Source organism: Pagrus major, chromosome 8, assembly GCF_040436345.1.
Source record: "Pagrus major chromosome 8, Pma_NU_1.0".
Classification (NCBI taxonomy): domain Eukaryota; kingdom Metazoa; phylum Chordata; class Actinopteri; order Spariformes; family Sparidae; genus Pagrus; species Pagrus major.
In genome coordinates this window covers 26,687,264-26,702,445 of record NC_133222.1, presented here as the reverse complement: position 1 = coordinate 26,702,445, position 15,182 = coordinate 26,687,264, and the positions used below count along the sequence as shown (strand labels likewise).

At 41.2% G+C, this 15,182-nt stretch overlaps 3 protein-coding genes across 5 annotated transcripts; all 3 read right to left on the bottom strand.

Moving 5' to 3' along the window:
- Positions 1 to 1,757: 1,757 nt before the first annotated feature.
- Positions 1,758 to 2,992, bottom strand: LOC141001505 (uncharacterized). 2 transcript variants are annotated; one of them, XM_073472596.1, is made up of 5 exons: positions 2,958 to 2,992; positions 2,806 to 2,870; positions 2,682 to 2,740; positions 1,909 to 2,569; positions 1,758 to 1,824 (listed from the first exon to the last, which is right to left on the bottom strand). In XM_073472596.1, the coding sequence occupies exons 2-4, from the start codon at positions 2,808 to 2,810 to the stop codon at positions 1,917 to 1,919; spliced, it is 717 nt and encodes a 238-aa protein (XP_073328697.1). In that variant the 5' UTR covers positions 2,811 to 2,870; positions 2,958 to 2,992; the 3' UTR covers positions 1,758 to 1,824; positions 1,909 to 1,916. The 2 variants fall into 2 exon arrangements, with proteins under 2 accessions (XP_073328697.1, XP_073328698.1); XM_073472597.1 differs by having other exon boundaries at positions 2,946 to 2,970.
- Positions 2,993 to 8,828: 5,836 nt separating this feature from the next.
- On the bottom strand, positions 8,829 to 10,060 carry LOC141001486 (uncharacterized). Of its 2 annotated transcripts, none has more exons than XM_073472573.1 (5): positions 10,030 to 10,060; positions 9,878 to 9,942; positions 9,754 to 9,812; positions 8,979 to 9,639; positions 8,829 to 8,894 (listed from the first exon to the last, which is right to left on the bottom strand). In XM_073472573.1, exons 2-4 carry the CDS (start codon positions 9,880 to 9,882, stop codon positions 8,987 to 8,989), a joined length of 717 nt encoding a protein of 238 aa, XP_073328674.1. In that variant the 5' UTR covers positions 9,883 to 9,942; positions 10,030 to 10,060; the 3' UTR covers positions 8,829 to 8,894; positions 8,979 to 8,986. The 2 variants fall into 2 exon arrangements, with proteins under 2 accessions (XP_073328674.1, XP_073328675.1); XM_073472574.1 differs by having other exon boundaries at positions 10,018 to 10,042.
- A 2,598-nt stretch (positions 10,061 to 12,658) lies between these two features.
- Positions 12,659 to 13,856, bottom strand: LOC141001417 (uncharacterized). The gene is made up of 5 exons (XM_073472487.1): positions 13,806 to 13,856; positions 13,673 to 13,721; positions 13,544 to 13,602; positions 12,805 to 13,471; positions 12,659 to 12,724 (listed from the first exon to the last, which is right to left on the bottom strand). Exons 2-4 carry the CDS (start codon positions 13,675 to 13,677, stop codon positions 12,813 to 12,815), a joined length of 723 nt encoding a protein of 240 aa, XP_073328588.1. The 5' UTR covers positions 13,678 to 13,721; positions 13,806 to 13,856; the 3' UTR covers positions 12,659 to 12,724; positions 12,805 to 12,812.
- Between the last annotated feature and the right edge of the window lie 1,326 nt (positions 13,857 to 15,182).

Here is a 15,182-nt window from a genome sequence, read left to right as displayed (position 1 = left end):
CCCAACTGTTTTACTCCAGACTTGGGGTCACCGCTGACCAACTGTCATGATGTTAACTGCTCTATAGGCTTAAACTACACAGCTGCACACATGCATAACCTGAGGGACCTCTATTTTGAAATGGGAAGTGTGGGCATGCAAAACTTTACCTAGGCCTCTGTTGCCAGTTCACTGGGCCCACATTTGTGGCAACTTAAGCCTCACCAGTTTTAACCTAAACCCTAACCCCTAACCCTGAGGTCTTCTTGTGTATTGAGAAGCTGTAGAGTTTATTCATAGTCAAACTGGAACCTCTACTGTACATTAACTGCAACTAGACAGCTTAACTGCTAAACATTCCATCTGCTCCTGACCTGCTCCTGAGTTCAGCCACTGACCATCGCTCTCCACTCACTCACTACAAACTGCCCTGTTCTTTAAGTAGCCACGCCAGAAGCCAAGCTTGGTGGATGACATAAAAGTTCCATTTTAGTGTCAGGTCATTTTTTTCTAAGTTTAACCATAAAATTAAGATATGTTAAAAATTATAAAACATTGTCAGGAAAGATCATAAAAATACCAAAACACACTGGAGTGGAGCTTCAGATAAACGCCCAGATGGAACTGTTGACAGGAGCACCGTTTTGTGCAACTTATGCAGCAAGGAATTTTCTAACCATCGGAGCACAACAAGCTTAAGAAAGTTGTTTGTGGTCCTTTTGTTCTCCTACAGTCAGGTCAGCCGGTCAAAAGACTTCATTGAAGGCTGCTCTCATGTTTCCTTGCTCATCGCTTCTCAGAGCACGAAGAAGAGCATTGAGACGGCCTGCAAGATGGTGGACAGGAACAACTTCCAGTTCAAGCGAGGAGTGAGGAAACAAGATATGCGAGACATACCCTCTGACTTCCTCAGGAGGCTCTCAAGTTTTCAGCTTCGATTTGTTTTGTCATTGAGGAGAGGACTGAGGAAATGTGTTTGAGAAATGAGACATGCTTTCCTCTGAAGCGTCACATGAAACATTTGTGATGACATGGAATTTTCCAGAAAATGTTACCTATGAAAGGAGCATATATCAGTTGACCTCTGTTAACTGCCTCCAGCGTCATGCTGCATTTTTAAAACTTGTACACTATTCATTGCTCATGGGCCCCCCCCCATTTTATTTTACTTGAATACAGACACCGAGGGCAGTAGGTCCATATACACAGAATCATGAACTCCTGTCAAGTCCTTTTATATAAGTATGCACCATCAAAAGGCAGTCTAACTTATCTAAAAAAGGTAACATTGGTTTAGCGTCAGCTAATGTTCACGTAATATTTTTGCCATTACTTTGCCTAAACCTCACGTTTAAGACCTTTTAAAAAACAGGTTTGTAAAATCTGATTTCTTCATGTCCCGACAAATGAACACAAACCGACACCCTTTGTTTTCAATTAAACATGCTGATGTGATTTAGCAAATTCTTTGGCTGGGTTACCTAGTCAAGACAATAAAAAGGTGACAGAAATGAGTTTAAAGAAAAAGTTTAGTCCAAATTCACTCTTGAAGGCCCATTTGCTATAAGATGCTAAACAATGCTATAGAGACTTCAAGAATTTGGTCAACACCCAAGTAAGATTGCTTTGTTTACATCTGCGCAGACAATTCACAATGATTAGGACACTTGGAATATGAAGAAAAAACAAAAAAAAATAAAAATAAAAACTCTAAGCCAAGCCATCTGTACATGTTGCACAGGTCAAAATATTACCTCAAGAAGCAGTGTGAGGCAAGACATTTTTAAACAAAGTTTATTGGCATCAGCTCATTTAGCAGCAATGAGACATCTTGAGCATTGAGACCTGCAAGGTAAAGACATGAGTAAGTCAACTGAGCGCAGACAGCACATAGAGGATGGGGTAGATATGGCAGGAATGGTGTCTTACCACAGAGATCAGTGGTAACCACCCTTGGTTGGAGCTTTAGCAGGACTGCTCTGCCCTGAAGCAGTTTTGCTGCTGCTTCTGGATACTGGCATGAGTGGGGCAACAAGGTCTCCTGGGGTGTAGCGGGTTTGGGCAAATACGGCTCTTCCTCGTTGGTAGTTTGAACGAGAGCTGAAGGAGTACACTGGCTCCAGATCAGAGACGTCACTGAAGACCGGCTCAGGGATTTCGCCGCCAGCAGATCCAGAGCTCCCATCCTCATCTCGAGGGGCTGGAGCAAACCCGTAGGAGCCGTGCCCTCCATAAACACCAGCTGAGCTACCGTAGCCTCCACTATAGCTGCCAGCTGGAGCACCGACATCATATGGAGAAGCTGCATAACCAAGTCCATATTGACTGACCTCAGGGCTGTTGTAGCTAGAGTAGCCACTGCTGAACGCCTCACCCCCAGCCACGTTGGTGCTGCCGTAGCTGCCTGGGCCATAGTAAGTGGCATCTTGAGGAGCAGGAAGTTCAGTAGCTTTGTTAAAGCTTGGGTTGCTGAGACTTGGTAGAGGGGAACTGCTACCCGGGCCAGAACTCATCCCTGTTCCACTGTACCAATTCCCAGAAGAAAATGGCTGCTGCATGAAGGTTGTGTCAGCCCCATTTGATCCTTGGTCTGAGGAGAAGCAACAGTTTTGTAAGCTGGCATTCATTTAAGGCAATTTATAATACAGAGCTTCAATTTGTAATTTCAGTAGTTTTGATTAAAGTAAGACACCATGGCCTACCTTTTCTGACAGGGCCACAGGTGATGCTTCCAATCAGCAGAAACGAAAGCCACAACATCCTGTAGATACATCTTGGTTTTAGATCATAGCTTTTTCAAACAGTTTCAGATAGTAATTTACTTACTTCATCCTGCTGCAATTATGTGGGCCGGTTCTGGATAGAGCTCAAGTTGATTTGCGAGAAAGAAACTGCACAAACACAAAATGGGAACATTCTGGTCAGCAATGATGTTAAATCCAAGTCAAACAAAAGCCATTTCATACCTGTTAACAAACCTGCAGCTTTTCCAAACAGGAGTCCCTCTGTAATGTCCTTGTGAGCCAAGAGCTGCTTTTAAATGAGTCTCAATGCTCTGGAAGTTGATTGCTCAGTAATAACAGCTGGTGGTTGAGGGTTCAAGGGAGAGACTAATTAACCTCCACAGTAGGAAATGATGGACTTATTTGGGCATTTTGAAGGAGGTCTTTGCCAGAAGGTGCAGAGGATCCAATACAACTGTCTACCTGGAGCCCTACACTCTGAACTCTCACAGACTTCCACTGACAGCACCAGTGTGCTCATTGTCTGTGCCTATTTAACAGAGCAATTCATTTATTAGACATGATTAAATCCATGTTTATATGCATGTTTATTCTGTGACAAAATTGGAGATAGCGATCAGAATGGATGTTCACACACAGAGACCCCCTAAATACTTATTAAGGACCACTTCTCCCATGTTGAAATTAAAGTTAATTCTGTATACTTGATTACAGGTATTCCATTGTTGGTGACTTCATCCAACTCAGGGTTTAGGGCAGCATATTGTCTGTACCACATGATTTTTCATATTTAGACATGTTTTGAATTCAAAGACAAATTTCCACCACATTGGAAATAATAGTGTTCTACAATCTACATTTCCTTTTCCCAACTAGTCCTCCAAAATTAACTTGGTATTGGAGACCCTGAAGTTTACATACACTTAAAGGCTGATGTCATCAGAACTCATTTTTTTTAACCACTCCACAGGTTTCATGTTAACAAACTATAGTTTTCTCAAGTCTGTTAAGTCATCTGCTTTGTGCATGACGTAAGTCATTTTTCCAACACTAGTCTACAGACAGATTATATTCACTTATTCTTTACTTTACCACAATTCAAATGGGTCAGAAGTTTACATACAATAAGTTGGCTGTGCCTTTAAACAGCTTGGAAAATTCCAGAAAAATTATGTCATGGCTTATTCTGATAGGCTTATTGACATCATTTGAGACAATTGGAGATGGATGTATTTTAAGGCCTACCTTCAAAACTCAGTGCCTCTTTCCTTTGCATCATGGAAGATCATGAAGATCAGAAGAAATCAACCAAAACCAAAAACGCGTGGACCTCAACAAGTCTGGATCATACTTGGGAGCATTTTCTTAACCCTTGTGTGTATTCATTTTATTAGTCAGACAATGAAATCCGTTGGCCTGGTGGACCCACTGCATTATTGGGTTTTTAATCAATACAGCCATAACAATTTACGTACAAATACTTATTAGATGTTTACTTTATCCCAATTACAAGCAATATAGACAGCATAAATGGTTAAAATTTCCCATTTACTTCTGTTAGGTCATATTTATGAATAAATGTGCCATTCATTTTTTTAAATAAAAGCTGGTCCCTTGGCTGGCTGCTGACAGGCTGGTCCTGTGACTGGCTGTTGACAGGCTGGTCCCTTGGCCTGCTGTTGACGGGCTGGTCCTGTGACTGGCTGCTGACGGGCTGGTCCCACGGCTGGCTGCTGATGGTCTGGTCCCACGGCTGGCTGTTGACAGGCTGGTCCCTTGGCTGGTTGCTCACAGGCTGGTCCCTTGTTTCCTTCCCCCAATTTGCAACTGGGATAGAGTGTGAGAAAATATAGAAAGGTTCCTTCAAGAAAGAGTGTGTGGAATGTGGGAGCAGACAGGTGTCAGTGCTTAAAATGCAACAATGGTGCAACCTTGTGTGGGAATAACAGGAGCAGAAAGATAAACTCACACATGCACGCTCACACACATATACAGACAAACACATACACAAACAGCAGGCCCAGGTAGGAGGAGGACAGAGTGAAGGTACACAGCACCTACAATTTCCAGCCTTTTGTTACCCTTGGGTCCAGTGGACCCAACCACTACACATGTAATATAAATGTGTAGGGGGGTGCACAGTGTGTAGTCATTGAAAATGTGTTCTTTAATATGTTGTTCATAGAAAATGAGCCCAGACCAATGAGTCTGAGGTTGAGAAAATAATTAAGTGCCACAATTTTCTTTGAATAAACATTGAAAACGGGTCCCACAGACCCCATGGACACCACACAAGGGTTAATGCCTGAAGGTACCATGTTCATCTGTGCAAACAATAGTAATAAAGTTTGAACACCATAGGACCATGCAGCCACCATACCGCTCAGGATTTAGATGCATTCTGTCTCCTAGACATGAACATACTTTATTGTGAAATGTGCAAATAAACCCAGAGCTACAACAAAGGACCTTGTGAAGCTGGAGGAAAGGGGTACAAAAGTGTCTATCTATATCCACAGTTAAACATGTCATATATCAACTTAACCAGAACGGCTGCTCAGCAAGGAAGAACACAGACTACAGTTTGCAACTGCACATGGGAACAAAGATCTTACACTTTAGGGATATGTCCCCTGATCTGATGAACCAAAAATTGATCTGTTTGGCCATAATGACCGTTGTTATGTTTGAAGGAAAATGGGGGAGGCTTGCAAACTGAAGAACACCATCCCAACCATGAAGCAGGGGGTGGCAGCATCATGTTGTGGGGGTAACTTGCTGCAGGAGGACTGGAGCACTTCACAAAATGGATGGCATCATGAAGAAGGAAAAGTATGTGGATATATTAAAGTAACATCTCCAGCCATCAGCCAGGAAGTTAAAGCTTTGTCGCAAATACAGTAGGTCCAAATGAACGATGAGCCCAAGCATACTTCCAAAGTTGTAACAGAATGGATTAAGGACAAGCAAAGTCAAGGTATGGGAGCAGCCATCACGAAGCCCTGACATGAACATTTGTGGGCAGAACTGAAAAAGTGTGTGCAAGTCAGGAGGCCTACAAACTTGATTCAGTTAAATCAGTTCTGTCAAGAGGAATGGGTCAAATTTCCAGCAACCTATTTTGAGAAGCTTGGCAAAGGTGATGCTACTGTAAAGTTTAGAAGTTAAGTCATATTTAATTCACCCTTGAGTTAATCTGTTGGAGAAATGTGTTGATGTTTACACAGGTAACTATTTGTTTGTTTGTTTTTGCAGTTGTTGTTTGCATATTTTCATGTTTGAATCTTTTCACTAGCGCAGTGTTTAATGTACCTCTTGTGCTACCGTACATGTACCGCAGTTAGGTCTTTCTAGCTTCTGATTGGTGGGTTCAGTCACATGGGAGGAGAACAAGGAAGTGTTGTTGTTGTAGTTGTAAAGCGAGAGCGCGGAACAGAAAGTAAAGTGCTGCATAAAGAAATTATCCGTCTCCATCCTGCTCTTTCCTATTATTAAGAGTGATCAAACCACCACACACCGAACCCTCACGTTACACTACCAAATACTGGGTGTATGCTAAGTGTATGTCAACTTCTGGGAATGTGATGAAAGACATAGAAGCTGAAATGACTCAATCCCTTCACTATTATTATTGTGACAATTATCATTATTAAAATAAAGTAGTGATCCTAACTGACATAGCAATGTTAACTAGGATTTAATGTCAGGAACTGTGAAACACTGAGTTCCAATGTATTTGGATAATTTGTGTTTTATATGGAGATAAACATCAGGTATAACAATGCAAGTGTGTGTTTTCCTGTTCACAAGTAAAACACACACTACAACAGCAGCTTGCACCGCTAAAACAGCAGTATGCTCAACTTAAACAGCATGAAGCACATCCAACAGCATTATGCACTATGTAATCAGATTGGTCAAGATAAGAGTGAATGTGCACAGACGGATTCACAAATGTATATCATCATTTCTACATAAACGACTTTCCACAAACATATTTTTCAGTGCACACAAAAATATTTATTTGTTGGATATAAATATAAAAAAGGTCCACATATAAAAAAGTAATGTATTTCTGATGCAAGCTCAATATATCTTGTGTCTTGTGTTGTACATGTAATACATATACACAAATGTATGTATATGTAGTATTTGAAATTTTCATCAAAAACATATTTGAATGTTGTTGCAACATATACAGACAGTTTACATGCATTTACAAACTGCTTGTCATGTGTGGAATTCACTGCATTTGAGCGTGGATTTGAAGTCTTGTCCACACGTATACTGATACTTTTTACAACAGATATTCTCCCCCTTCATTAAGGAACTAATCTGTTCTCACGACCTGCGTTTTACAAAATATCTCCATACACACAAGAATTCATGCTGACTATTTAACACCTTTCTGGGGACATGGGCGAGAGGCAGGGGTGCACCCTGGGCAGGAAAACCATTCACGCTCACAGTCACACCTACGAGCAATTCAAAGTCACCAGTTACCCTAACTTGCATGTCTTTGGACTGTGTAGGGAAGCTGGAGCAGACCACAACTCATCTGGTAAATACTGTATGTTATTGGAGAATGTGTGTAAAATGAGTGGACAAATATGAGTTTGGCTGAATGACACAGTTAACTTAAGTATCAAAAATACAAGGTTCAGTATATTATACATACATTTACATGCTCTGTATATGAATACTGTATACTGACCAATAATCAGATCTGATGTTCAGCATTTTTCTCATTATTTTGATCAGTTTTTCTATTTGACTGCAGATAAAACAAGTCTATTTAAATATATGCTTAATTGGCTCTGATACAGCAATCTGCAAAGTAACTAGAAACTGTAGATGTCAAATGAGAAAAAAGTATGTTTTATTGTTTGTGTTGTACATTGTCGTGTTTGTCTTGCTATGGACCCTGAGTCTGAAATAAAGATTATTCTATATATATATATATATATATATATATACATATATATACACACACACAATATATATATCTGCTTTCAAGATGTAGTGAAGTGGAAGTATGGAGCAGAAAATGGAAAAGACTCAACTTTTACAGTACTTGAGTAAATGTACTTAATGAGCTGTGATGTACCTAGGAAAGATTGAGTGAACTACAAGAACTGTAAATCTGATCCTCCAGGCTTGATACTGATCCAAGGCCACAAATGAAAAAAAAAAAGTTGATTTGAAGTCACAGGGCATGAAGTTCAATCAACTAAGTGTCCAGTCAAGTACCCAAACTTGAAATTCACGCATTTTGGATCTGAAAATTGTATTAAGTCAGCAGGCAGCGTAAGATGAAAGGCTCAGAAACCTTCTGAAGTCACCAATCGCTTTGGAAAAAAAATGTTTGCCAATGCCGTCAGCTACAGCTTGCTAGACAAGAGGCAGAGTATCTGGGTTGTTCTGAAGGTGAGATGGATTCTGGTCATGTCAATTAAAGGCTTCTCCTACCCTGAAGGCAAGTCATGAAACACTTGGAATAGTCAACCTACAGACTGAACTCCCAGTCACATCCGAGAAGAAACAAGTGCATATATCAAATCTGCCAATTTCAGCTGTAACCGAAACCTTTAAGATACTGTACTGTTGCTTTGCTAGCATCTACAGCAACATCTCAGACCAACTGCTAGTTGGGCGTAAACTCATTTATTTTAGTCTGTGCCCAACAGGTAACTTGGTGCTCAATGAAAGTGAGTCAAGATATGACACATTTAGATGTTTACAGTGTGTGAGGCAGAGTAACAGTAGGAGTTATTGAATGTAGCGCCCCTAGGTGGCACCTCTTTGTTTAGTGGGTAATGTAACCTGAAACCCCTTTATTTTGTCATGTGTTGGTGTAGGATCCTCGGCCTGTGTTCGTCCGTGCATGTAATAACTGGTGCAAGTCAAGTTAGTCATATTGTACAAGTTGCTTGCCATCAAATGAAACCCCAATTTGTGCAGCGAGTGTCAGCTCATTTACTTAAGATGTTCACCTTAACCCACTGTGCAAACTGTTGCATGACAAAAACATACTGGCCTTTGTTATGCTGCTTAGACCTGAACAGTGAACACCATTAAACCCAAGTTCAAGATACGAGTCAAGACTTTGAAAGCTACAGTTTATTGGCATCAGCTCATTTAGCAGCAGTGACACATCTGGAGCATTGAGACCTGCAAGGTAAAGACATGAGTAAGTCAACTGAGCGCAGACAGCACATAGAGGATGGGGTAGATATGGCAGGAATTGTGTCTTACCACAGAGATCAGTGGTAACCACCCTTGGTTGGAGCTTTAGCAGGACTGCTCTGCCCTGAAGCAGTTTTGCTGCCGCTTCTGGATACTGGCACGAGTGGGGGAACAAGGTCTCCTGGGGTGTAGCGGGTTTGGGCAAATATGGCTCTTCCTCGTTGGTAGTTTGAACGAGAGCTGAAGGAGTACACTGGCTCCAGATCAGAGACGTCACTGAAGACCGGCTCAGGGATTTCGCCGCCAGCAGATCCAGAGCTCCCATCCTCATCTCGAGGGGCTGGAGCAAACCCGTAGGAGCCGTCCCCTCCATAAACACCAGCTGAGCTACCGTAGCCTCCACTATAGCTGCCAGCTGGAGCACCAACGTCATACTGAGAAGCTACATAAGCAAATCCATATTGACTGACCTCAGGGCTGTTGTAGCTAGAGTAGCCACTGCTGAACGCCTCACCCCCAGCCACGTTGGTGCTGCCGTAGCTGCCTGGGCCATAGTAAGTGGCATCTTGAGGAGCAGGAAGTTCAGTAGCTTTGTTAAAGCTTGGGTTGCTGAGACTTGGTAGAGGGGAACTGCTGCCCGGGCCAGAACTCATCCCTGTGCCACTGTACCAATTCCCAGAAGAAAATGGCTGCTGCATGAAGGTTGTGTCAGCCCCATTTGATCCTTGGTCTGAGGAGAAGCAATGGTTTTGTAAGCTGGCAGTCATTTAAAAGGCAATTCACAATACAGAGCTTCAATTTGTAATTTCAGTAGTTTTGATTAAAGTAAGACACCATGGCCTACCTTTTCTGACAGGGCCACAGATGATGCTTCCAATCAGCAGAAACGAAAGCCACAACATCCTGTAGATACATCTTGGTTTTAGATCATAGCTTTTTCAAACAGTTTCAGATAGTAATTTACTTACTTCATCCTGCTGCAATTATGTGGGCCGGTTCTGGATAGAGCTCAAGTTGATTTGCGAGAAAGAAACTGCACAAACACAAAATGGGAACATTCTGGTCAGCAATGATGTTAAATCCAAGTCAAACAAAAGCCATTTCATACCTGCTAACAAACCTGCAGCTTTTCCAAACAGGAGTCCCTCTGTAATGTCCTTGTGAGCCAAGAGCTGCTTTTAAATGAGTCTCAATGCTCTGGAAATTGATTGCTCAGTAATAACAGCTGGTGGTTGAGGGTTCAAGGGAGAGGCTAATTAACCTCCACAGTAGGAAATGATGGACTTATTTGGGCATTTTGAAGGAGGTCTTTGCCAGAAGGTGCAGAGAATCCAATGTTGAAATTAAAGTTAATTCTGTATACTTGATTACAGGTATTCCATTGTTGGTGACTTCATCCAACTCAGGGTTTAGGGCAGCATATTGTCTGTACCACATGATTTTTCATATTTAGACATGTTTTGAATTCAAAGACAAATTTCCACCACAGTGGATAATAATAGTGTTCTACAATCTACGTTTCCTTTTCCCAACTAGTCCTCCAAAATTAACTTGGCATTGGAGACCCTGAAGTTTACATACACTTAAAGGTTGATGTCATCAGAACTCATTTTTTTAACCACTCCACAGGTTTCATGTTAACAAACTATAGTTTTCTCAAGTCTGTTAAGTCATCTGCTTTGTGCATGACATAAGTCATTTTTCCAACACTAGTTTACAGATTATATTCACTTATTCTTTACTTTACCACAATTCAAATGGGTCAGAAGTTTACATACAATAAGTTGGCTGTGCCTTTAAACAACTTGGAAAATTCCAGAAAAATTATGTCATGGCTTATTCTGATAGGCTTATTGACATCATTTGAGACAATTGGAGATGGATATACAGTATTTTAAGGCCTACCTTCAAACTCAGTGCCTCTTTCCTTTGCATCATGGAAGATCATGAAGATCAGAAGAAATCAACCAAAACCAAAAACGCGTGGACCTCAACAAGTCTGGATCATACTTGGGAGCATTTTCTTAAGCATTGTGTGGTGTTCATTTTTTTTTAGTCAGCCAATGTTCGTGGGCCTGGTGGACCCACTGCATTATTGGGTTTTTAATCAATACAGCCATAACAATTTATGTACAAATACTTATTAGATGTTTACTTTATCCCAATTACAAGAAATATAGACAGCATAAATGGTTGCAATTTCCCATTTACTCCTGATAGATCATATTTATGAATAAATGTGCCATTCCTTTTTTTAAATAAAATGTAATAATGAAGAAAAATCAATTATAATCTAGATATGGGTGGAAAAAACATGTTTATCTTGAACAAATAGAAATGAAACAAGGTTTTTCATCGCTATTGATGTTTATTTCTTTGAGCTTAATTTATAATTGAACACCTTCATGTCGGTATACAACACGAGCCCCATTGAACAGATACAGTGTCCACGCCAGTATAGCCACAGATGGCTGCTGACGGGCTGGTCCCTTGGCTGGCTGGTCCTGTGACTGCCTGCTGACAGGCTGATCCCTGCCAACAGCCAGTTTTTTTTATTTGACTGCAGATAAAATAAATTTAAAAATGTGTTTAATATGCTCTGATGCAGCAATCTGCAAAGTAACTAGAAACTGCAGATGTCAAATAAATGGAGAAAATGTATGTCCGCTTTCAAATGTAGTGAAGTGGAAGTATGAAGCAGAAAATGGAAAAACCTCAACTTTTACAGTACTTGAGTAAATGTACTTAATGAGCTGTGATGTACTGTACCTAGGAAAGATTGAGTCTATTCAAGAGACATACCTGGCAAAAATGTTCCCGTGTTTAAAAGTAAACTACAAGAACTGTAAATCTGATCCTCCAGGCTCAATACTGATCCAAGGCCACAAATGAAAAAAAGTTGATTTGAAGTCATAGTGCATGAAGTTCAATCAACTCACCCATTGCAACAACCAAGTGTCCAGTCAAGTACCCAAACTTGTTGAAATTCACACATCAGATCTGAAAACTGTTAAGTCAGCAGGCAGCGTAAGACACCAGGGCTGCGGCAACTTCTGAAGTCACCACTGGCTCTGGGAAAAAAACAAAAAAAACAAAACAAACCTGCCTTTGCCAATGCCGTCAGCTACAGCTTGCTAGACAAGAGGCAGAGTATCTGGGTTGTTGTGAAGGTGAGATGGATTCTGGTCATGTCAATTAAAGGCTTCTCCTACCCTGAAGGCAAGTCATGAAACACTTGGAATAGTCAACCTACAGACCAAACCAAGTCACATCCGAGAACAAACAAGTTCATATATCAAATTGCCAATTTCAGCTGTAACTGAAACCTTTAAGATACTGTAGCTTTGCTAGCATCTACAGCAACATCTCAGACCAACTGCTAGTTGGGCGTAAACTCATTTACTTTAGTCTGTGCCCAACAGGTAACTTGGTGCTCAATGAAAGTGATTCAAGATATGACGACACATTTAGATGTTTACAGTGTGGGGCAGGTTTTTATTTTACCCTTTTGTAAAACATTGTGATACAGTACATGTACAAATTGAGTCAAGTTAGCCATATTGTACAAGTTGCTTGCCATCAAATGAAAATCCCAATTTGTGCAGCGAGTGTCAGCTCATTTACTTAAGATGTTCACCTTAACCCACTGTGCAAACTGTTGCATGACAAAAACATACTGGCCTTTGTTATGCTGCTTAGACCTGAACAGTGAACACCATTAAACCCAAGTTCAAGATACGAGTCAAGACTTTGAAAGCTACAGTTTATTGGCATCAGCTCATTTAGCAGCAATGACACATCTGGAGCATTGAGACCTGCAAGGTAAAGACATAAGTCAACTGAGCGCAGACAGCACATAGAGGATGGGGTAGATATGGCAGGAATTGTGTCTTACCACAGAGATCAGTGGTAACCACCCTTGGTTGGAGCTTTAGCAGGACTGCTCTGCCCTGAAGCAGTTTTGCTGCCGCTTCTGGATACTGGCATGAGTGGGGCAACAAGGTCTCCTGGGGTGTAGCGGGTTTGGGCAAATACGGCTCTTCCTCGTTGGTAGTTTGAACGAGAGCTGAAGGAGTACACTGGCTCCAGATCAGAGACGTCACTGAAGACCGGCTCAGGGATTTCGCTGCCAGCAGATCCAGAGCTCCCATCCTCATCTCGAGGGGCTGGAGCAAACCCGAAGGAGCCGTGCCCTCCATAAACACCAGCTGAGCTACCGTAGCCTCCACTATAGCTGCCAGCTGGAGCACCGACGTCATATGGAGAAGCTGCATAACCAAGTCCATATTGACTGACCTCAGGGCTGTTGTAGCTAGAGTAGCCACTGCTGAACGCCTCACCCCCAGCCACGTTGGTGCTGCCGTAGCTGCCTGGGCCATAGTAAGTGGCATCTTGAGGAGCAGGAAGTTCAGTAGCTTTGTCAAAGCTTGGGTTGGTGATACTTAGAGAGGAGCTGCTGCCCGGGCCAGCACTCATCCCTTCTGTCAGACGCCAATAGAAAGCAGGGGCTGACTGTGGCAGCAAATTTGTGGCTGCTGGAGCAGCAGCTTCTGGTCCATAATCTGGTGGAAGTTCAGTATGTTAGTCATCTGATCAAACCAGATAGCAATACTCTTGAGCAGGGTATACCTTACTTGTTTGTGTTGGACTACAGGTGATGCTTCCAAACAGCAGACATGAAATCCACAACATCCTGCAGACACTTTCTTTTAGATTAAGTTTTAAATCATACCAATTCCAAGTCAACTCCGTCATCTACTTACATCATTATGGTTTAGTAGGTGGATAAATCCAGGCTATGTCTTCAAGAAACTGCAGAGGCAAAGCACAGACAATAGTGGTCCAATTAACAATTAAGTACCACAAACAAAAAGTCAAGCATAAACTATTACGTACCTACTACTGGAGCAACATGTATCCTCCACAAGCACCTCTCTGCCATGTCTTTGTGAGGTGCAAAGGCTTCTTTTAAGGGATTCTCATGGCAGCGTTAATTGATGGTTAAGTTGGAACAGCTGCTAGCAATTAAACCTGAGGTGTGTGCTTTTTCTGGTCTTAGAGGAGATTTCCCCCCCAACAACCACTAAAATATGTTTGCTCCTGTTTGGGAAATGTAACAATACATTATGATAATTAATATAGTAATAGCTATGGAAGGTGTGTATACCTTTATTTAATTGTGTGGAAAATTGTATCTTAAGAGTTAAAAGTCTGAAGGGCTCATCATGACCAGGGGTTATGTTAGCACATGCTGCAGTTTGTTTGAAGTTATTTCTGTAGACTGAGTTACTCATTCATAGATTTTTCAACAAAGCCTGTATACATGTGACTATTTTCTTCAGTGAACAAAATGCAGTGTTGACCTAAAAACGCTAAGTTTACATAGCAAGAAAAATGTATGCAAGTTTCCATATGCGATTAATAGTAAGTGTGTACCGTTAAGCAGCTGGTGGCCCTGTCATTTACCTTGAATTGGAAGAGGACACAACAACGTAGTCGTTTAAATTTAAAATGGGAAAACAAAATGAAAATATGGCATTCATGTTTGTTTCATGGATACATTTATGGAATGTTACAGTCTCCTCATTGCTCCATGAATCTGATGTTTTCATCTGATGCTATTTTTCCTTCTCTACAGTGGACTGGAGGTTATATTTAGGTCACATGCTTCATGTACACCATTATTTATTTGCATGATTTATTTATTCTGTTTTCTCTGTAGGCCTATTTGTCGCATTTTGCTTTTATGGATACACAAACTTTCCCAACTCAGCCAAGTGTAGCTAAAAAAAGTTTGCGGTATCTTGAGATTTTTTTCCAATTGAAAATGCCTTTAACATCAGGTGGGTGGAAACGGACATATTTAACTTGTGCTTGCCTATAACTTATATATCTTAACTAACTTAACTTAAATTAGCCCAAGTTAAAAGATTTGTCAAGTAATGAATACAATTGAAAGAGTGTGTATTTTCTATGAATTATAAGATTTGTGGTGCAAGAATTGAGACAAAAAGAAATACAAATGAGAAGGTGTAAGAGCATTTTAATGTGAATGTAACACCTGCATGGGGCTTTACACAAACATGTACCGTGTCTGTCTGGTTGCATCTTATATCAGCTGTGGACACGGCTCCTGGTCTGTAGCGTGACACAGCTCCTCACACAGCTCTCTGCCATTCGCCAGACAACCAATCAAAGTTCTTCAGTTTTATAATTCATGCTGACGCTTTACCGTCTGCCCAATCAGTGAACAGATAGAGGGATAATAACATT

Coding starts and splice junctions, on each gene's coding strand:
- LOC141001505 (XM_073472596.1), bottom strand. Junction 2,570..2,681: donor CTGTGGCCCTGTCAGAAAAG/GTAGGCCATGGT, acceptor GCTTCTCCTCAG/ACCAAGGATCAAATGGGGCT.
- LOC141001417 (XM_073472487.1), bottom strand. Junction 13,472..13,543: donor CTGTAGTCCAACACAAACAA/GTAAGGTATACC, acceptor AACTTCCACCAG/ATTATGGACCAGAAGCTGCT.
- LOC141001486 (XM_073472573.1), bottom strand. Junction 9,640..9,753: donor CTGTGGCCCTGTCAGAAAAG/GTAGGCCATGGT, acceptor GCTTCTCCTCAG/ACCAAGGATCAAATGGGGCT.